This window comes from Leguminivora glycinivorella, chromosome 12 (assembly GCF_023078275.1).
Source record: "Leguminivora glycinivorella isolate SPB_JAAS2020 chromosome 12, LegGlyc_1.1, whole genome shotgun sequence".
Taxonomy (NCBI): Eukaryota; Metazoa; Arthropoda; class Insecta; order Lepidoptera; family Tortricidae; genus Leguminivora; species Leguminivora glycinivorella.
Window position 1 is genome coordinate 4,011,623 of NC_062982.1, and position 22,904 is coordinate 4,034,526.

The 22,904-nt window shown below is 36.2% G+C and overlaps 1 protein-coding gene across 2 annotated transcripts in view; it reads right to left on the bottom strand.

Annotated features, from left to right (window-relative positions):
* LOC125231594 (low-density lipoprotein receptor-related protein 2) overlaps nt 1-21,624 on the bottom strand; it is a 490,961-nt gene extending 469,337 nt beyond the window's left edge. The window contains exon 1 of one of the 2 annotated variants that reach the window (XM_048137051.1): nt 21,368-21,624. In XM_048137051.1, the coding sequence (XP_047993008.1) occupies nt 21,368-21,440 (73 nt within the window). In that variant the 5' untranslated portion in view covers nt 21,441-21,624. The remainder of the gene's footprint in view (nt 1-21,367) is intronic. The other variant, XM_048137052.1, reaches the window with a different exon arrangement.
* Between the last annotated feature and the right edge of the window lie 1,280 nt (nt 21,625-22,904).

Consider the following 22,904-nt stretch of genomic DNA (forward strand, 5'->3'; position numbering starts at 1 on the left):
AAGTCTGGAGAGTACGGTGGATGAGGTATCACTTTCCAACCTAGCTCCAATAGCTTTAGCCGAGTCACTTTTGCAATGTGTGGGCGAGCATTGTCGTGTAAGAAAAAAACTTTAGCATGCTGTGGACGATTCTGACAGATTTTTTGGTTTAAATTTTCAAGCTGATTACAGTATAGTATGAATTTTTTGAAACGAACGTTTATAAACAAAGGTATTGTTCCTTTTGTGTTGAGCGGGAGCTTCTGTATTTGCACGCGCTAAGACAACAAGAAGCAACTGTATCCTGATAATTGTAAGGTTCAAATCTGTACAGCAGCAAATTTGAGATAGATTATTTTGGAAATGTGAAGCGATAGACCACACCGCTATAGGTGCGAAAATACAGCGTTTCTAATACTTTGATACTTGGTGGTGGTGCTGTAAGTAATGAAACACGTATATTATCACTGTTATTTTTTATTAATGATTTTGTTAACAATCAACAATTGTATATAGCAATATATAAATAGTAATTACATAAATATTAGGTACAAGTCTTGATAAATAAAATAACATAAATAACTAAACAAACCGTAAACCGTATTTATAACAAAACATAACAATGGCGGTCAGATTGAAAAACCTTATCAGTGTTTAATGTTTATTGTCACTTTGCGATGACACCTTAAGGTGCCAGGTGCTTATCAACCTTTTAATCGTAGTTTCGCTGTTTAAACGTGTTATTTTTATTATACAGACTGACATATTACCGATGATTATTATAACTATATGTACTATACTTACACCATCAAGTATCAAAGTATTAGAAGCGCTGTATTTTCGCACCTATAGCGGTGTGGTCTATCGCTTCACATTTCCAAAATAATCTATCTCAAATTTGCTGCTGTACAGATTTGAACCTTACAATTATCAGGATACAGTTGCTTCTTGTTGTCTTAGCGCGTGCAAATACAGAAGCTCCCGCTCAACACAAAAGGAACAATACCTTTGTTTAGAAACGTTCGTTTCAAAAAATTCATACTATATACTGATGCGGTAACAGTGATTCCACTTGGTAGGAGTTCCCAGTGAATAATACCATGAATATCCCACCAAACGGACAGCATAACTTTTTTCGGGTGAGGCTCTGTTTTTGGTGCCTCTATTCCTTTTTCGTTTGGAGCTAGCCACTGACGTTTGCGTGTGTGATTTATATATAAGACCCATTTTCCATCTCCAGTGATAAGATGGTCCAACCAGTTGAATGTACGGCGAAAAGACAGAAGTTGTATGCAGATATCGGCACGGCGGTTTAGTTGATCTCTATCAAGTTCGTGCGGTATCCAAACACTGTATTTGTAGTTTTTTCCCAACTCGTGTAAATGTGTTTCTATGGTGACATGAGAGCAGCCTAACTCGGTAGCAAGAGTACGACTCGTTGGCCTCGGATCTCCTTCAATTAAGGTTTTTAATTTGGCTACATCAATCTTCACCGGTCGACCAGACTTAGGTTGATCTGATAATGAAAAGTCGCCACTACGAAACCGCTGGAACCATCGTTTCACCGTGGCCTCAGACACAACTTCAGGAGCAACACGCTGACATATATTACGCACTGCTTCGGCGGCTGAATGGCCAGACTGAAATTCATATAGTAAGCAATGCCTTACATGCACTTTTAATTCGTCCATTTTCTTCCTTATATTAGCTCGGCGACAGCTAGTGAATGACTGACGAGAAACTGTGCGACTCGCCCTTTATATACTTTCGACCATAGAAGATTCTAGAACTCTCTCAAAAATTTTATGTGGAATTCAATCGATCGCTCATTACTTTCTTACCAACCCAATATTTGTAAGTGCGATAGGTCCGATTTGTTTATCGTTTATCGAATTATCGCGCGACTAACGACCATGCTATTCTGTGAGTGCAGTCGACCTGTCTTATATCACTCATACAAGCATGGTACGCGTTCACCTACACGAGCTTAGACTGTGTGCGTAGGAACGCGCCTCTTTCATATATTTGATCGCCTTGTCCGAGGTTGTATGCATTTACTATGAGTAAGGTACAACAGGGCAAATTTCGACTGGGGGGCTTCAGCTTTCAAAAAACACTAAATTTGAATCGGTTCATCCGGGAGCTACGATTCCACAGACAGACACACATACACACAGACCGCCAGACAAGTCAAACTTATAGCACCACGTCGTTTTTGCACAGTTAAAACACTGTATATAACTGAATTTTACGTGCACTAAAGTTCAAATTCAAAATACTGGCAGTAGGCCTAAGGTATCGCCACGAGATAGATGGCTTTTCAAACTGTATTGTAAAATTATCTCGCGCACATGCATGATAAATAGTGAGCTTCAAGTAAAATTATCCGCACATGCATGGAATAGTGAGCAGACCACGTTTTTAATCAATTTCTAACTGGTCGGCTCTGACAGCTCAGTTTTATGATTAATAGCCAGTTTCTTGGTTTATAAAAATATGTGATCATTTTTATGCCAAGATCGCAGTGCAAGAGGTGACAAAGTATACTCTGTCAAACAAGTCTGTCAGTAAATAAGAACAAAGAAAACTATAGGTATCCTTTTCTATAGCACCCTAAAGAAAAGGATGCATATAGTTTAGTTTGTTCTTATTTATTGACAGACTTGTTTGACAGAGTATAGTGAGTTACTGACCCTATAATAAATAAAATAAAATGCTAAAAATTATCTCATTTCGACAATTATTTTGGATCTCGTAGGTAAAAGTTGTTTTTTTTTATGGGATAGGAGGCAAACGAGCACATAGGTCGCCTGATGGTAAGCGATCACCGCCGCCCATGGACACCCGAAACACCAGCATTTTTTTATATATTTCTTTAAAATTTCCATCTTCTTTCGTTCTTTTAATGATTTCAAATCAATTTAGTATTCAATTTTCTGTGACAGATGAACAGACAGACAAATGAGGATCTTGTGTTTTTTTAGATAGGTCTAACTTAAAATAAAAACCAATTTAAATGCATAATAATTACAAAACTATTAACTGACTACAAAAATACCTACCAACACTCATTAAAAATGCATTATTAATAATTGTTTGCAAACGCTTCTGCTTATTATTGCAATTATTTACCAAAATACAAAGTTCACAAAAACGTTGCACTAATGACCGACTTTACAAAAAACTGTCAACGAAGGAAATATTCATAATCCATACTTCCATACTAATATTATAAATGGGAAAGTGTGTGTGTTTGTATGTCCGTCTTTCCTGGAAAAATGGAGCGACAAATTGACGTGATTTTTTTTAAAGGAGGTAGTCCGTTTTCACACTATCCGATCCGATATCGGATTGCGGAAGGATTTCAATGGAAAAAAACCAAGATGGCGCCGGTAATGTATGGGATATCGGTCCTACATCCGATATCGGATCGGATAATGTGAAAACGCACTTAGTTGAAGGGATGGAGAGTGAATAGGCTACATTTTGTCTCTTTCTAACCCCCCACTTCCCTAAAATGGAGGGTATAAGTTTGTATGGAGCATTCAGTAATTTTCGAATTTACCGCGAGCGAAGTCGAGGCAAAAACTAAAATCGCCGGCAATAGAAGTCAAATGTGAACAAATCATTCTATAAAATATCAATATTCTAGCACAATTTTATTATTTGAAAGGTAGAGAATCATAATGTGATATTAATGGATTTACACCCGTGTCCGATGAGCGTGGGCGACGGTCGCGCGACGGCGATGCGACGCATACGAAATCAAACCTTATCGATATGGAAGTATGAGACACGACGGCGACGGTCGCGCGACCGTCGCCCACGCAAGACACGGCGTAAAGAATGGAAATTAAAGACATTTTGACTACGAGGTTTGTTTACATAGTTCACAAATTCTATTGACGGCGATTTTGTACCTACAGCCGGCGTATCATGCCGCCAATTTTATCACTTATCCACGTGGATAAGACATCTGTCACTCTCACACTGACATACTTGCTAAAGCGTGACGGATGCTTTATCCACATGGATAAGTGATAAAATTGGCAGCATGATACGCCGGCTGGTTGATAATGGCGTAATAAATTCAAACAATTCATGAAACAGTCACTATGTATTACTATTTAAACTATGTCATAAAAGCACGAGACTAAGAATTTATATAGGTACTAATTATTTATTACAACAGATCTCATACTAAAATTCCATGGAAGAAACCTAACACGCCTAGAATTTTTAAATTACCGTTTAATAGGAAGGAATCCTTACTATTTCCCGATAAGTAAATAAAGAAAAACATTTTAATAAGAATTTCAACCTTACACGCCAGGATTTCAGGTTAAAATTTCAATACACTTTAGTTTTTCGCAGAAATCGCGAAGCGTCTGGTGACGTAACTGGGCCGAATGGCACAAACGCTCACGAAACGAAACGCTCGTAGATATCTATCTCTATCGCTCTTGCGTATTGGCGCGACACAGTCAGGCTACCTTTCGCAGCATTTCGTTTTCGTTTCGCGTCGCAGAAATGCCATTCGGCAACGGCACCTGGTGACCGAAGAGCTGGCGACAGTGGCAACTTCCTCGCACAACGTATCAGCATTGCGATACAGCGAGGAAATGTCGCCAGCATCCTTGGTACAACGCCATGAGTCATTTAGCCAGTTTTTAAGTTTTATGATCAGCCTTACTTTCTAAAATTTGTTCATGTTAATAAATATTTACTCATTATGTACTTTAGAAGACTGAAGTCAGTAGCACATTTCAAAATGGACACCATTGACTAATATGAAGTATGGAGTTATGGACTGACAATGGTATTACAATGTCCAAAATTCCATTTGCATATCCATGCGTGAAGGTCAACGACCTGTGATTAAATCGCGGTATTATGTTGGATAATAGGTTTTCATGTTGTGGGGTCAAAAGATAGAATAGAACTCAATTTATTGTCAATACACTATTAAAATGCTATCTTTCTAACAAGTTGTCATTATTAAATTACTTGCAACTTGAAGTAACGTTGTGCAAGATAATTAAATTTATTTGGTATACTTCACAGAATTAGATTTAGATAGAAGAAACGAGTTCATTTATTTGTATGGCGGCCGAGCGTGTCAGATTTTGTACTGAAGTTGTTACTTGCCTGTGATTTTAAATATGTCTCAGGCGCTTGAGTGTTGATAAGTTTTATGTTGTTGCAATTAAATATCATAACGAGGCATTTTTAATGTTTTTGTTGACTTCAACTTACAAAAATTGACGCCCGAAAGCTGCAAGCTGCGATTAAAGACGGACAACTCAGTGGATTACACTGAGTTCATTTGACACGCTAAGTAGATACGTTTGCTTGATCTATGGTTTATATGACATCTGTGGTATACTTTGTCAAACAAGTCTGTCAGTAAATAAAAACAAAGAAAACTATATGCATGCTTTTCTTTAGGGTGCTATAAAAAAGGATACCTATAGATTTCATTGTTCTTATTTACTGACAGACTTGTTTGACAGAGTGTAACTGCTTTCTTTGCTAAAAATGTTTATGCTTACGAAGAAAATAAATCCATTAGATGTTTTAAGTGTAAACATTCTACTCGCTCGATTTTTATAGCAGCGAAAATGATGTATAACCAGACATAAATGAGGAGTGTCTTTTCAAAAGGGCTTATTTCCACTTTGAACTTTTTTGGGAAATCGAGAAAAACATAATTCCACGGTATTGATTTTGAAATTAATATTTAATTTGCAAAATTTTAATATTGTAAGTTGACGTTAATGCTATGATTACATGAAACGTAACATGTGTACCTAAATAATTATTTAATTACCATATGTTTTGATGCGAACTTTTGGTAATTAAGCCCTTTTGTTGTGGCCTTGTAGCGTAAATGTTATTATTTTAAAATAGTTTTATATTATTTTTGGATTTTGTATTAACGTTAGTTGATATGAATGTTGTTGTAATACATACATTGATTTATCCACATAAATAATCATTACACATTTATCAAAATGTGTTCTAAACTTTGATGTTAATCTTTTTTTAAAGATCAAGGCGAGACTTTTTGAACTTTTATCTCAAAACAACGCGTAATTTTCTATACTAAGAAAAACTGCATTCATAGTTTAAAAAAAAGAAAAAATGGAAATAAGCCCTTTTGAAAAGACACTCCTCAAATAATAAATAAATAAATATTATTCTTACACAGATTGACTGAGTCCCACGGTAAGCTCAAGAAGGCTTGTGTTGCAGGTACTCAGACTTATATACATAGAATAACATCCATGACTCAGGAACAAATATCTTTCTTTTTGTTAAAATACTAAAATGACATAATATTTACCTACTTAGCCTAATGTGAAAAGTATTAAACCATCCGTGACAAGATATTAATAAAACGTAGTTAATAAATAAACCTGACATTGTATGCCCGCATGGCCGCAGCCTTACCTTTATCAACATCGCATACTTCTACGGGCAAGGCTACAATTATCTATGACACGAAGTTGATTGATTAACTTTATAGTAATTTTGTTCAACCCTGCGTGACCTTGCGCAGCAGAAATGCATACGCAAGGCTACAATTATCTATGACACAAATGCATACGCAGTCCATACAATTTTACATGCATGTCATTGACTTATCAGTAGCGTTTGAGTGATGTTAAATATGCGTAATTTAAATATTTGCTATAATTGTTGCTAAACATACCTAAAACGGATATGTTAATTCTTCCTTCAGAATATTTGCTAGTAAGTACATAACATTGTGGAAGTGTTTGATAAAACGTCATATTTTCATAGACAAATGATATTTATAAATTATTTTTTTGCTACAATGACAATATTGATAATCGATCAGCGACCAGATTTCGATTTGAAAAAATCAAATTAGATTGTTCCCTATTCTATACGTGTAACTACTTATGTTTACCTAAACAGAAATTTCACCGTGCGTATGTTTAAAAAAATTTAACAATTAATTTATCGATAGAAAATACTATTTTTTTTAACTTTAGCTTAGCAGAAACGTCTGTAATCGATGCCACTAGGCTTAGAATAAATTTGAAAGTATAAAATTACTACGCTGCGCTCAAAACTCAAATAATGGACGTAGCTCGGAAAGCTGCTAAGTTGAAATGGGACTAGGCTGGCCATGTCTGCCGAATGCTGGACGACTTGTGGGCTAAGATAACCACGGAGTGGGAGCCCCACGAGTCAAACCGGGGATCCGGCAGACCACGTCGGCGATGGCGGGATAACCTCGACTCATTTTTGAGTGGTTGGCCAGACATAGCACTTAACAGAGACGAATGGAAAAAGAGGGGGGACGCCGGAGGCCTTTGCCAAGCAGTGGGACACAACGGGCTCCTAATAAATAACAAAATTACTGCCTTGGATGAGACTTGAACCCACGGCCTGACATTTTGTCACATTAAATTGGGACTTCGTATTTATTTCACCCGAAAGAGATTCAAACCATAGACTGACTTGCCAACATACATCGCAATGACTAGCCAAGATGACATTACGCTTCTATTGTAACAATCTTACGTTATAACGGTAGCAAAATGTCAAGTCGTGACTCAAATCTGAGCGCCATTAGAATGATTCGATTTAGATGTAGGAAACGTTTCATGTGAGGCAAAAACGTATGCTGTTGTGACGCCCACGACTTCTCTGTTCATGAATGCAATTACTGTTAAGAGTAAGTACATTTTGAAGTTGAAAAAAATAAGCGCATTACAAAACACGGAGAAACTAAAAAGCAAAAAATACACTAAAAACATTACATGTGCCTATAACATTTGAAGAGTTCCCTCGATTTCTCCAAGATCCCATCATCAGACCCCGACTTGGTGCCAATGGAACCATCTCGGGGTTATACCAGTTCGATTAAAAAAAATATATTGAAAATCGGTCCACGATTCTCGGAGATATCAGGTAAGGTAACATACATACAAAACATTCAGTCGAATTGAGAACCTCCTCCTTTTTTTGAATAAGTACCTTAAATAGGTAAATTGCTAGTAACTGACACACTTCCAGTAATTTTCCTGATTCACCAACGTGTACAAAAAATAAAGGGGCCAACGTGGTCAAATTATAGGCACAGTTCAGGGCCCCATGACACCAAATTTGGTGATAAGAAAAAATATACAAAATAAAATTAACTTTAAATAAATAAATATTATAGGACAGTCTTACACAGATTTACTGAATCCCACGGTAAGCTCAAGATGGCTTGTGTTGAAGGTACTCAGACAATGATATATATAATATACAAATACTTATACATATGTAGAAAACATCCATGACAGGAACAAATATCATTGCTCATCACACAAATAAATGCCCTTACCGGGATTCGAACCCGGGACCACGGAATACCCTAATGAATAGGAAGGAATAGGGAACTAAACTGTACTTAAAATAAAATATTTTACATTATGCATGAAATAAAGCATCAGATAATTATAAGGAAAACATGGACAGAAGTTATTTTTAAATCCAATGTCTATTTAATAAATCAGGTAGAAATATATAAATAAGGTAGAAATATATAAAGTAACTGAGTTGACCGTGACGTCATTTCATATTAATTCCATAATATCTGGGCGACCGAGCTTCGCTCGGTTCTATTTTAATATATCACGTCTTTAGATAAAAAAAAACTCTTATAAATACAAAAACAAAAACTTAATTTCTGGCCGGGATTCGAAACCCTGACACCTACGATCTATCTGCGTACATTAGACCGACCTCGTACGACTGAGCTAAGCGGAATCGATGCGCGCGCGGCGAAATTAACGACCATATTTTACGTTTACTAACGCGAAAGAAAAACTCATGAAAACTCGAAAATTCGCGTTTTCCGGGATCTAAGGCTACGCTAGATCGATTTTTCACCCCCGAAAACCCCCACATAACAAATTTCAGCGAAATCGTTAGAGCGGTTTCCGAGATCGTCGGTATAAATAAATAAATAAATAAATATACAAGAATTGCTCGTTTAAAAGTATAAGATAAGATTAGCGAGTGGTTCAAATTCGTTTTGACAGTTCTTAAAAAGAAGCTGATTTGACTAGGAGGCAAGTAGCCTATTCCACTCCTCTCTGTCTTGAGCTGTCTCTATCCATTTTGGACCTGCCGTTGCCTAGTGGCAACGATGATAATGACAGTATTTTAGAGATGGAAGATAGCTAGGAATTTTATTTAGAGGAATAAACGTGCCGCACATAAACTAATGTGTTTATTTCTTTATTGTCCATCTTTTCCTCTCCATATTTCATGAACTATTGATCCCAGATAAAAAGTGTAAATACTTTTTTTGTAGAGAATTTTATGAAGATTACTTGTGACTTAGAACATTTTTAGGGTTCCGTAGTCAACTAGGAACCCTTATAGTTTCGCCATGTCTGTCTGTCTGTCTGTCTGTCCGTCCGTCCGTCCGTCCGTCCGCGGATAATCTCAGTAACCGTTAGCACTAGAAAGCTGAAATTTGGTACCGATATGTACATCAATCACGCCGACAAAGTGGTAAAATAAAAAGTGGAAAAAAATGTTTAGTTAGGGTACCCCCCCTACATGTAAAGTGGGGACTGATTTTTTTTTTCATTTCAACCCCAACGTGTGACATATTGTTGGATAGGTATTTTAAAATGAATAAGGGTTTACTAAAATCGGTTTTTGATAATATTAATATTTTCGGAAATAATCGCTCCCAAAGGAAAAAAAAGTGCGTCCCCCCCTCTAACTTTTGAACCATATGTTTCAAAAATATGAAAAAAATCACAAAAGTAGAACTTTATAAAGACTTTCTAGGAAAATTGTTTTGAACTTGATAGGTTCAGTAGTTTTGAGAAAAATACGGAAGACTACGGAACCCTACACTGAGCGTGGCCCGACACGCTCTTGGCCGGTTTTTTTGCTATGTGACACAGTTTAAGAGCTATTCACGAAAAACGAAAAAAGGGACCTTTACACCCCCACCCCCAGTATTTTGAGTATGTGGACTAAGACACCATTCCCTACAACTATGCCAAAATTTGCTTATACACGAGTTATTTTATTTCCCCTGATCAGCAGTTAAAAGTGTTCGTTAGGCGTGCTAGTAGTAACTTATTAGTGTTAGTTAAATAAAGCGTAGATATTTGTCGTTTTGCGGGCAAGTGAAGGATCTGCTACGTTTTAACTATAAAAAGTGAGACTCATACATATTTAAAAATATTTTAAGCAGGTTACTCACGTATTAAGTCGATATAGCGTTCGACATGTTTCGGTCCAATTTCGAGGACCTTTCTCAAGAGTAGCGACCCCGCCTTTACATGTCGAGAGCGCGACGCACTACTCTTGAGAAAGGTCCTCGAAATTGGACCGAAACATGTCGAACGCTATATCGACTTAATACGTGAGTAACCCGCTTAAAATATTTTTAAATATCTGCTACGTTAGTAACTTATTAATACTTTTTTTTTTTTTTTTTTTTTTTTTTTTTATATATAAATATTCTGTGACGCTACCCTTTAACTTTAAGCCTAGTAGACAAAAGCGAATTAGTACGTAAATAAAGTTTATTTCTCAATTGCGAATAGTGTTATCGTCACAGACGGCTGCGGCCGCGTCGCGTGCCCGCACGCGGATATCCCTCTTGCACAACCGATTTTCACCGAGGGAAAAAACGAGATGCAGTCAATTACGTAGCCGCTTGTAATGCTAGTTAACGGCTTCTATTTATTATCTACTCTTAATGGCTAAAAAATGGTGAATCAGTTACAATTGTAACCGGTCCCCAGTCGAGATTTGGCCCGCTGTACTTTAACAGAATTAACAGCTTTATTATAAGTTGCTCAGCCAAATCCTAGTTTAAGGTCCCACTTCTTAACTAGGCTAAACGGCGACCTATTTGAACTCGAGCACCCTAAACCTACTTACTGAGTTCCTATTGGTCGACAGTTACAGCAAACCAGCGCAAAGAGAACTGTAGTCAAGTTTTGACGTCTGTAGTTGACAGTTTACTCAATAAGTCGTTAGATGGCGCTGAAACGAACGTGGCGATTCCTACAACGCGCTAACATCATTTTTGTTCCGTTTGTATATCAATGTCTACTCATTTCAATTCAAGATAAAAAGTAACACAGAATACCTAACCTGATGTTTAAATTAGATGAATTTTCATAACTTGTAGTTTAAAAAAATACATAATATAATATATAAATAATTAAGTAAATAGGTAACTATAATAATATGGGTGAATCAACTGTTTCTTGCCTGTTTTTGCTATGGTTACGGTCCCTAAGTCACGCTGGTTTTTCATATTCATATTTATTTATTGCATCCAAGGTGTTATAAAATGTTACAAAGTAGGTATACGTGCTCATGGACCCTATTAGGGCGTGGCAACATATTTATATGCATTAAACACTAACACACACATTGATTTTTTTTTTTGCAAAATTATGCTTCTGAAATTATGCAAGCATGCAAGTAGTCCCATGTTTGTAGGTGGCAAGTTAAGGAAAGGGCTTCTTAACACCAGAAAAATGCATGTTTGCATAGTTTAAGTAGCATAATTTTGCATAAAGCCAGCGTGACTCAGGGGACCGTAACCATGGCAATAACAGACAAGAATAAGATTCCCCCATATACAATTTCCCCTTTTTGTAGTTATCCCAAAAACGTTCACAAAAGAGGTCACTTTACTTTAAATGCAAGTTTTCTTTCATATGTTTAAAGTGTCATCGTCATCAGTGTCATCACCCTTCACCTTAATATAATTTCTTACATTCATTCGTTCCATTCACCCATTCACCTCATACGGTAAGCGGTTAGAATTACAACTGACCGGAAGCAAAGTCGAGACGTGTTTGCCACAATAACTCACTTCCTGTCTACACTTCGTACTACAACGTTCCATTTCAACCTTACATTTTAGTACTAAGGTTACTTAACAGATGGCGTTGATGTCACGCTATTATATTGTCTACACCTCTGATGCAATTAAAATTGAACTGTGAAGAGTAAAGAATAAGGATGAATTTAAAGACAGTGATTTCAAATCTTACCATTGACACAATTGAATTTGAACTTATATGCAATACTTCTTCATTCAAAACTATATGAGTAGGAACAGTGATCGAATACTATCCAGATCCCGATCGAGCATTTCCGGCTAAATTCTGGCTGTCGTTGCTACGTAGCAATGTTAAAGTTGATACAAGTTTACGTCCCCATATAAGATAACTATTACTTCATTTTTGACAACTCTAAATAGTTGAAAGACACCAGAATACTTAAAAATCTATATTGGAATCAAACTGCTCATATCAAAATAGGAAAAATATAGCCACTGAAGAATTGGAAATATTAAAAGGAGTCCGACAAGGATGTGTATTGTCGCCCAGCCTTTTCAATTTATACTCAGAATGACAAGTATATTAATAATTTAAGATATGCAGATGACACCGTCCTGCTCGCAAATAGTGCTGATGAATTACAACACCTACTAAACCGTTTAAATTCCAAGATCAAGCACTATAAGTTAAAAATAAACATTAGCAAAACTAAATTTATGGTAGTAAACAAATCCAAATCTAAAACAAATGCACACATTGTAAAAATAGATAGTACACCGATAGAGAAGGTGCAGAAGTATAGATATCTTGGTTGCTGGCTAAACGAAAACTGGGATATGGAGCAGGAAATACGTGTTAGGATTGAGATTGCGCGAAATGCCTTTGTCAAAATGCAGTCTATATACACTAACAAAGACATCAACTTAAAGCTTCGCTGGAGACTTGTAAAGTGTTACGTACTATCGATTCTCTTCTATGGACTCTAAACAAAGCAATGGAAAAGAAGATAGACGCATTTGAAATGTGGCTGTATAGGCGTATGCTAAAGTTACGAAAAATATCCTGGACGTAGTTTATGTTATAGTATAGTATAGACATAGAGTTAAGATATGCCAAGTTACAGAACTTGGAAGTACTTAGAATAATGAAGAAAAGTTTAGAGGTTTTGGTTACAGTGAAAAAAAGGAAATTATCTTATTTTGGACACATTTATAGGAACGACAAATACAGTATATTACAATTAATATTGGAAGGAAAAATTGATGGCAAGAGAGGAAGGGGAAAAAGGAGGACCACATGGCTTGACAACATAAAAAAATGGACTAATGAAAGTAACGCAGACATACTGGCAAGAATGGCAAAGAACAGGAGAGAAATGGCAAAGGTGGTCGCCGACGTCCGTTAGGGCATGGCAATGAAAGAAGAAGAAGAAATAGTTGAAAGGAACAGTGCTATACATTAGAAAGGGACAATAGGGCCTTGTGACACATAAAAAAATGTATGTGCCACCCTCCCGTCCGGGTTTTTCCAATGAGTCCTATTTAGAAGTCTATCTAGTTTTTGAGAGCGGCTGGATAAACCCAAGTACATAATTCGAGTCTGGGATATCCCTACGTACAAGTCTATTTTAAACAATTTGGGAGTTCAGGAAAAAATACGAGTACCTACCTAGAATGTTGATATCAAATTACATTGGTCCTAATCCATACTTCCACCACAGTATAATAAAGAGTACTATCGTACAGTATCGACACTTCCGTTCCCTGATGAAAGTGCTGCCCACTCCCTCTCGGTTACCACTTACCACAGTTACCGCCTGTCAAAAACGCGAACAGTCGACCTGTCATATCTCACACATACAAGCATACGGTACGCGTACACATGGTACGCGTTCACCTACACGAGCTTAGACTGTGTGCTAGAACTAGGAACGCGCCTCTTTCATATATTTGATCGCCAGTGACCGAGATGTGCTTCCATACTTATAAATGGGAAAATGGAGCGACGAATTGACGATTTTTTAATGGAGATTGTTAAAGGATGGAAAGTTACATATAGGTACTACTTTTTGTCTCTTTCTAACCCCCACTTCCCTAAAATGGGGGGTGGAAGTTTGTATGGAGCATACCGAAATATTCGAATTTAAGGCTAGTGAAGCTGCAGGTAAAAGCTAGTAATTGATAATGAATAGAATAGAATAGAATAGAATATTTTTATTCGAAAGCACACAGATAATAAACAATTTTACACTGACATAAAATAGTAATAAAGTGCCACGAAATGGCTTCACCTCAGCATATTGCTGGCGACTTCCAGCGCTGGTCTTCCGGTGAGACCATTAAGTGAGAAAAATCACGGAAGGTAACATAACATACAAAAGAAGAAACAAAAGGAACAAAAAAAGCATAATTTATAAATAAACTTTTTAACAAAAAATAAAACCGCCTTCAAAAATAAGCGCGTTACAAAACACGGAGAAACTAAAAAGCCAAAAATAATAAACCTTTCAATTCAGATTTCTTATCGTATTGCAATAAGCTAAACATCCAAATTATAAACAAATCAATTATTTTTGTAGTCGGTACCAGACCTGTTCGTCGCCTTGCTATTGCCTGTTTGCCCCACCCAACCATACACAGGCTGGTACCGACTCCAAAAATAATTGATTTGTTTATAATTTGGATGTTTAGCTTATTGCAATACGATAAGAAATCTGAATTGAAAGGTTTATTATTTTTGGCTTTTTAGTTTCTCCGTGTTTTGTAACGCGCTTATTTTTGAAGGCGGTTTTATTTTTTGTTAAAAAGTTTATTTATTTGTTGATTTTTAGTGGTTCCTAGTGATATTATATGTATCAGTCCGAATACATGTACAGTAGTGAAAGAATTATCCTTTAACTCCTAACCATTGAGGAGTTGACCTTCCATCATCAGCTCAGTTGATTTTTAGTGGTTCCTAGTGATATTATATGTATCAGTCCGAATACATGTACAGTAGTGAAAGAATTATCCTTAAACTCCTAACCATTGAGGAGTTGACCTTCCATCATCAGCTCAGCCACATAAAATTATTACCATCAGACGTAAATACTGGTGTAACTTTGAAAAATAGACTAAAAACATTACATGTGCCTATAACATTTGAAGAGTTCCCTCGATTTCTCCAGGATCCCATCATCAGACCCTGACTTGGTGCCAATGGGACCATCTCGGGGTTATACCGGTTCGATCAAAAAAAAAATTTTGAAAATCGGTCCACGATTCTCGGAGATATCGAGTAACATACATACAAAAAAAAAAAAAAAAAAAAAAAAAAAAAAAAAACATTCAGTCGAATTGAGAACCTCCTCCTTTTTTGAAGTCGGTTAAAAAATAAAAAACATGACAAGAATAAAAACATGTAGGTTTATGTCCAAGAAAATTCGCGTTTCGCGCCTTTTTAACCCCCGGCGCAAAAACCGACGGGGTGTTATAAGTTTGACGTGTCTGTCTGTCTGTCTTTGTGTGTGTCTGTCTGTGGCATCGTAGCTCCCAAACGGATGAACCGATTTAGATTTTTTTTGTCTGAAAGCTGAGTTAGCCGGGAGTGTTTTTAACCATTTTTCATGAAAATCGGTCTACTATGGCGCGGTAGGGATTTTTTTCAAAATTTTAATTTTGTGGTTATTTTAGTAACAAGATTTGCTTGACAGTCTAGAGCACTTATATGTATACAACGGTAGTCAAATTCCACGGAACGCACCACATACATTATTCCGGATCTCAACACAGTATCAACAATCAAACACGATTCTAAGAAGCAAAAACACCCAAACACTCTCCGTCTCCCTCACACACCACACCTCTCGCTCTAACGTACGGTCACATAACCAGTTTGCAAACCTTGAACCTATAGTAACCGCTACACGACTATAAGTGACTTTAAATTGTTGATACTTGCTTTTTTTGTCTCATTCTGACTTCTCTTTTTTGCTTTAGCTTCTTGGTTTCAAATAAGCTTAATGTGGTATTAGAAAAGTGTATGTTCTGCTGTTGCAGTTTTGATACTTGATGGATGATTTTTTTAGGGTACCGTAGTCAACCCTTCTAGTTTCGCCATGTCTGTCTGTCCGTCCGTCCGTCCGTCCGCAGATAATCTCAGTGACCGTTAGCATTATAAAGCTGAAATTTGGTACCAATATGTATATCAATCACGTCGACAAAGTGCAAAAATAAAAAGCGGAAAAAAATGTTTTATTAGGGTACCCCCCCTCTACACGTAAAGTGGGGACTGATTTTTCTTTTTCTTTGCAATCCTAACGTGTGATATATTGTTGGATAGGTATTTAAAAATGAATAAGGGTTTACTAAAATCGGTTTTTGATAATATTCATATTTTCGGAAATAATCGCTCCTAAAGGGAAAAAAGTGTGTCTCCCCCCCCCCTCTAACTTTTGAACCATATGTTTAAAAAAATATGAAAAAAAGATCACAAAAGTAGACCTTTATAAAGACTTTCTAAGAAAATTGTTTTGAACTTGATAAGTTCAGTAGTTTTTGAGAAAAATACGGAAAACTACGGAACCCTACACTGAGAAAATGTCAATGCATCCCCAGTAAAAATAGTCCTAAAACATCAAAAACCTTCTAAGCGTTTCGCTTCAACATTTCTGCGAACCGCCAAGGAGTGGCATGCCCTGCCTGAGTCTGTGTTTCCGCATGAGTACAATCCAGGTCTCTTTAAAGCAAGAGTAAATAGGTATCTCATAGGTAAGCGTGCTCCACCGTAGACCGCATCATCACTTACCATCAGGTGTGATCGTGGTCAAACATCTACCTATTCATACTAAAAAAAAACCCTTCAGAATGACAATTAACACATACAAATAAATTGATATGCATACGATGGTCGCGCGTTGAAATCTTTCCTTAGTCCACGTCCGGTCTGACGTCATAACACGCATGACTAACTAAACCATTTTAATCTCTATTTCTATCGATTTACAGTTCAATATCAGTATTTAGGCGAAACACCTTGGGTATCCTTCTGTTAATGCGAGTTAGACTGTAACGTCATTGATTTATACTCTGTTTTAAATTGACAGCCGAAACAAATCACGGTACAAAAGCAAAAGGGAGTATGTGCATAGGAAAATAAATGAGGTAAGTCTTTTTTTTAAGTATCAAGAACTTGTTTACTTCAAGACGACAATTTAAGTGTTTTTTTGTGTTTGTAAAGAGTCGTGTTAATCTGTTTTCTTTATTCGTCCTCTATTCTAATATAACTTCTAAGTTGCAATTGGTAGTCACCATCAAATTTATCGAATCGGCCGAGACGTTCACAAATATCTAAACACGCCTCTATTTACAAGGCGTTAGTGCGTTTTCACACTATCCGATCCGATATCGGATGTCGGAAGGATTTCAAAGGTATAAATAAAAGATGGCGGCTTGAATGTATCGGATATCGGTCCTACATCCGATATCGGATCGAATAATGTGAAAACGCACTTAAAGTGCATGTTCCGATATCAATACAATACAATACTCTTTATTTCACACCTCGCATAGTTTACAAAGAATGCACAAGAAACCAAAAACAAAACAGAGGTAACAACAGGCGGCCTTATCGCTTAAGAGCGATCTCTTCCGGACAACCTTTGGGTATTGGAGTTAATATAATCAGTATATACGGTAGCTGGCTCTAAGAAATATGAAAAATAGAATTTAAATATAACCAACCAACACAAAACACTCATGCAAATATAGGGCTTGTGATATACGTGTTACACGCGGAACCGTAGCTACGTAGCCTTAGCACCGGCGGTGCTAAGATCCCGTACTACACGGTCACGTCAAAGATACGTATCCGTTTCTGGATTCGGCTACGTTCCCGCGAATCTCGGCTTCGGCTCCTCTCCGCTCGGTTGTTGAAAGAGAGCTTGTAAGTGTCGAACGGACCCTTCGCATTATGTGTTATACTCGTGGTCTTTGCATTGATTTGATTCCAGATGTTTTTTTAAGTAATTACATATTGGTATTATTCTGTTCTCTGATAACCAGACATTATGAGTTTGTACAAAAAAAACCAGAGGTGGTATTGGTGGGATTTTTGAATCTCACCGGTGCCTTGTTTTGTATGCAGCCGATGACTATTTAGTACGAAATAAGCCACCCGATGAGAATCAAAAATCGCACCTCAGGTAGGTACTAGGTACCTACTTGGGGATGTCGATGAATATGAAAGTCCATCCAAATAAATATATTAATATCTCTAATTAATATTTACTCCCTAGTAAGAAATGCTACAGGTAGACCAATGCAACAATTTAAAAGTATTTTAAGTGAAATAATAATATACACCGTTGTTCATAAATATTATTACTGGCTGGACAACCGTCTTTCGTCGGTGAAAATACTAAGAAATAGTTGCACGTGCAGATAAAGATAACAAACAATAGTTTGCGGGCCATTGATAATAATTACCTTCAAGGCTTTGGGATTTACCTGTTAAGTACCATGTGTTCCTATTGTTTGTGAAGTTAAGTGAAAGCAAAAATAACAAACTATTTGACTACTTCGGATACTACCAACTATAAGACGCTGACTGTACATGTTAGATTATTTAAAAAAAGTTGATTAATTATAGTCTGTGTCATGTGAATGAAAATTAGAATTTTACCTATTTTTTTATATGTTGATTATACGCGAATTCTTTTGATACACATCTTTTACAATTTGTACTGGTCTATTATTTTTGCCTCCAACATAATATTTGCATCTTATTATTTTTGATCACTCTTAAAACTTTATTTAAAATGCAAAAATATGGAAACTGAAATTAAAAACTCGCCCCTTGCATTACATTCGGGGGTCTTAGTGACACGCATAAAATCTACACTAAACGTCACGGTCACGACTGGATCCGATCTACGTATAAATAAGATACGTATCTCCGTGTACACGTAGCTACGTATCTTAATTACACGTAGCCGAATCACACGGAGCAAACGGAGCGGATCTCCGTTGCCGAGTAACACGGCAACGGAGATTCGGCTACGGGTACACGAAACACGGTCACGACCAGGAGCTCTAAATCGAAACTTCTAACTTAAATTCTCGAAAATTCCTTGGCTCGTTCAACTTGAAACTTTCTTCGATAAACTTTAAATTGCAGGCAAATTTATTTCTACATGCTGCATAATATTTTGCATGAACTACGAAATATAAAATATTATAAGCATACGAAATATTTTATATCGAAATATTTTATAACAATATAATTTAATTTTCATGGAATATTTGGGACTACCTTCAACTTTTAAGAAACCTTCTTGTAGTTTGTTATAAAGTTAGAATATGTGTTGTGCTAAGATCGATACTAATATTATAAATGGGAAAGTGTGTGTGTCTGTTTGTTTGTCCGTCTTTCACGGCCCAACGGAGTGACACAATTGACTTGATTTTTTTAAGTGGGGATAGTTGAAGGAATGGAGAGTGACATAGGCTACTTTTTGTCTCTTTCTAACGCGTGCGCGCAAGCAAAAGCTAGTGTTGTTATAAATATGTAAACGTAAAAAAATATCTTACAACTTCAGCAAAAATGCATTTTTGGGACTTATATACACATTAACATATTAATACAATGAAATAGGTGTGTACTGAGTTCGTCCTCTAATCTTAATTGTATGTGTGTGTGTACAGACCTACAGACATTTTCATAGATTAGCTAAAAATAAATGACTATTTCAATATAAATCAACCCCCATTTTTGTGCGGTCTCTTTCTCTAAAATATTAAAAAAAATATTTTATTTCAGAGACTTTCCCCCCAAAAATTGATTTTAAGTGACAGATATTTTACAATGAAATTTACCTTTATTTCAAATGAGCACAGCTGATGGCTACAGCTAGTACAGATATGTATTAAACCAAGTACTCGTAAATTATTAATTTTAACGCGTTGTCTATTTTATAAATCTTTGGTATAAACCGAGCCTGTTCTCGTTCAGTAATTTATGTAAGCCTGTTTCCAGTCAGTAACGAACACATACCAAACTAGCCCTTCTTACAATCACATAAGGTATATTAGTACCTAGTACTTAATCTTCGTAAGGCAGGCCATGTCCTAGGCATTAATCTGAGGATCTAGACCTCCATATGTACTTGAGAAACCAGTAATACCAATAAGATAGATATTTATCTGAAGCCCTTCATTTATAAGTGTTTTTTGTGGATTATTCTGAAGGAAAACAAAATAAATCGTAAAATTAATGAGCACAATCCAATCATATAGTATGATCTAAATTACGTTAGGAGTTTACTAAATTTCCCGAAAGATGTCACTTTTTATTATCACAACTAGAGAACGAATGGTGGTATCTTAGTTTATATAAAAGATTTCTGAAAACGTAAAAAATAGGAAAGAAAATATGTGTGTGTGTTTGTGGTTTATTAGATAACCTGGGTGTTTGGTTCAAGGATTTTTCCTTTCGAATACAGACGAGTTCAAAATTAAATAATTAGTAAAGTAGGTACCTAAATATAAATCGTTTCTCTGACAATCTGACAGATAATTTAACACGTCATCCTCCATCTAATGAAAATAAACTTGCCTAAACTAAAGGAAGAATAAAAATTAAAAAAAACATCGCCAGAAATGACAAAACATAACATAAGTAACATAACCTAAAAACCTTAACCCAGAAACTAATCGGTTGAGTTCAAGTTTAACAGAGATAATTTAATAAAATAACCGTTAATACTAAATGTCTGTTTAACAGTTAAGAGCCGTGAGACCTAGATAGGCATTTCACAGTTTTTGCAGCTTCTGAATTGGTATTTCGTGTAAATTCTAACTGGATATTTTTAGAATTAAAGTTGTTACCTGTTTAAGAATAATTAAAATTTTAATGATAAAAACTATGTTAGGTACACTCAAGTAATTGTTAGGTGTACTTAGTTTAATATAATTGGTATGTTTCTAATTTTAAGAAATAATTAGATCTGAATAGGATAGGATATGAATCCGATCAGTCAGTTTTAAAGTGCCGTTTTGTTTGAAGAAACATCGTTTTTGACACTGACAGATGCGAACCTACCTACCTACATTTCAGATAAAATATCAACCTTTATAGTTGACTATAAAGGTTGATATTTTACACTTGATAGGTACTTCTTTTTAATGAAAAATAACACAATTTAATGAGAAACGATTGCTTAGCCACCTACTTTCTAACACGAGTTAATAGAGTTAATGCCTCGTTTTTCAGTTAAGTAACTACACTTCCTATTAAGAAATTACGAGTAGATATTATATAAGGAAAAGGCTGTCAAATAAATAACGCGGTAAAAAAACTACCCGTCAATTAATTTTTTAAGTTAGTACTTTACAATAATAAGTGAGAACTTAGTACGATTGCGGAACTTCAAAACTTCAAAAATGGAACGCCAAACTTTCGAGCGTTCCAAATTCAAAATTCCAGTTACCAGTCCTAGCGCCAAGATCCCCAAAGTCATTGACCTGCAAACTTTTCACTGTCAACACGGTTACCTGATAAGTGCCTGGTGTCTTGTGCCACGACGCACACCGCTAGGAGTGCCAGCCAGCACCCGCCGGCACGCATCTTCACTTCACAAACACATCAACACACAGCACACAAACACACACAATTTTCTGGAACTTCGTGGAAAGTTTTGGGAAAGTTTTGGTGACGTGTAGCGCGGGGACAGGAGGCGTGATGTCCCTTCGGCGGCGGGAGAGTGACTGAGGAGATGTTAGCCGGCCGGTCGCGCCGGGGTTGCCAGAGCAGCGCCGAGAAGCCTCCATTCGGGAAAATCCCAGCATTTTAAGTTGGTTTCATATTTGTTTTGTTGTGGTAGCGACTGGATTTCATGGGAAACCCTGTGGAATTTACAAGTTGCTTTTATTATGTTGAAAATCTATGGAATATTTCTAGATGACAAGATGTTTAATCAGATATCTTATTACATACGTAACATATATAGATGACAGTACCTAACATGGATACAGAATTTTGAATTGGCTTACAGAATTTAGCAATTGTGATTATTGTTTATCCTATGTTTGTATTCCGTACAAACATCACATTACATGACCTCCCAATATAATGAGATCACCGCATGTTGACGGCGCAAATCACAGAAGCAGTTGGCAAGCTAGTAAATTGCAATTTATTTACCGGTAAGTTTTCATCAACGGTACAAACCAAACTTAATTGCAAACTGAACTAAAAACTGTTCTCCGGGGTCACAGGGACAGTCACCGGCATAAATAAGTAATGATTTCTATACCTTGTCATATTACTGTCTTTGAAATGTCATACGAAATTGTCGAACGTTTTAAAGCGACAAGATACAGAAATCATCACACCTTTATGACGATGACCATACAATCCTATTTTCAAAACGTAAGCGGTTACTTTAAAAGCTTAGCTCAGCAGTTCTCAAAAAGTTTGTACATAGCCACGTCAGCAAATTTTAATTGATCCTATTTTGTTACCAACATTTAGTGATATAAGTCGACTTTCGTAAGATATATACAGGATAATTTTATTGTTATAATGAAGAAAATATAGATACTAGAGAACCTTAATGACCAAATAAAACTTACTAAAATCTCAATTCATGAAATAAATCTTGGTAACAAAAAAAGGAATAAAAAAAAACAAATTTAACTTTTTCTTTAATTCTTGTACAAACTTTTCGAGAACTGCTGAGCTATACGCAATTAAGTGCCGTTTGTAAACTTTGTAACGATATGTGTCAAAAGAGTGAAAGTTTAAATAAGTGTCTTACAAATTAAACCTTTCGTGCACAGTAGGTACCCAATTTGAAGGAACCGCCGCAAAACAAGTACCCCATCGCACACAAGAAACATACTAGCGCGTAAATTAACATTACGTACCTTCATATTTAAATATCGTACAGGCTGACTACTGTGTCTTAGCAACCCAGTAAACAGTGGAGGTCATCGTAATTTTAGCAAAAAATAAACATTTATGTGACATTATTCTGTGCATAACTAAATCCCCACATTTGTTAAAAGTTTGACGAAATCACCGCGCTCT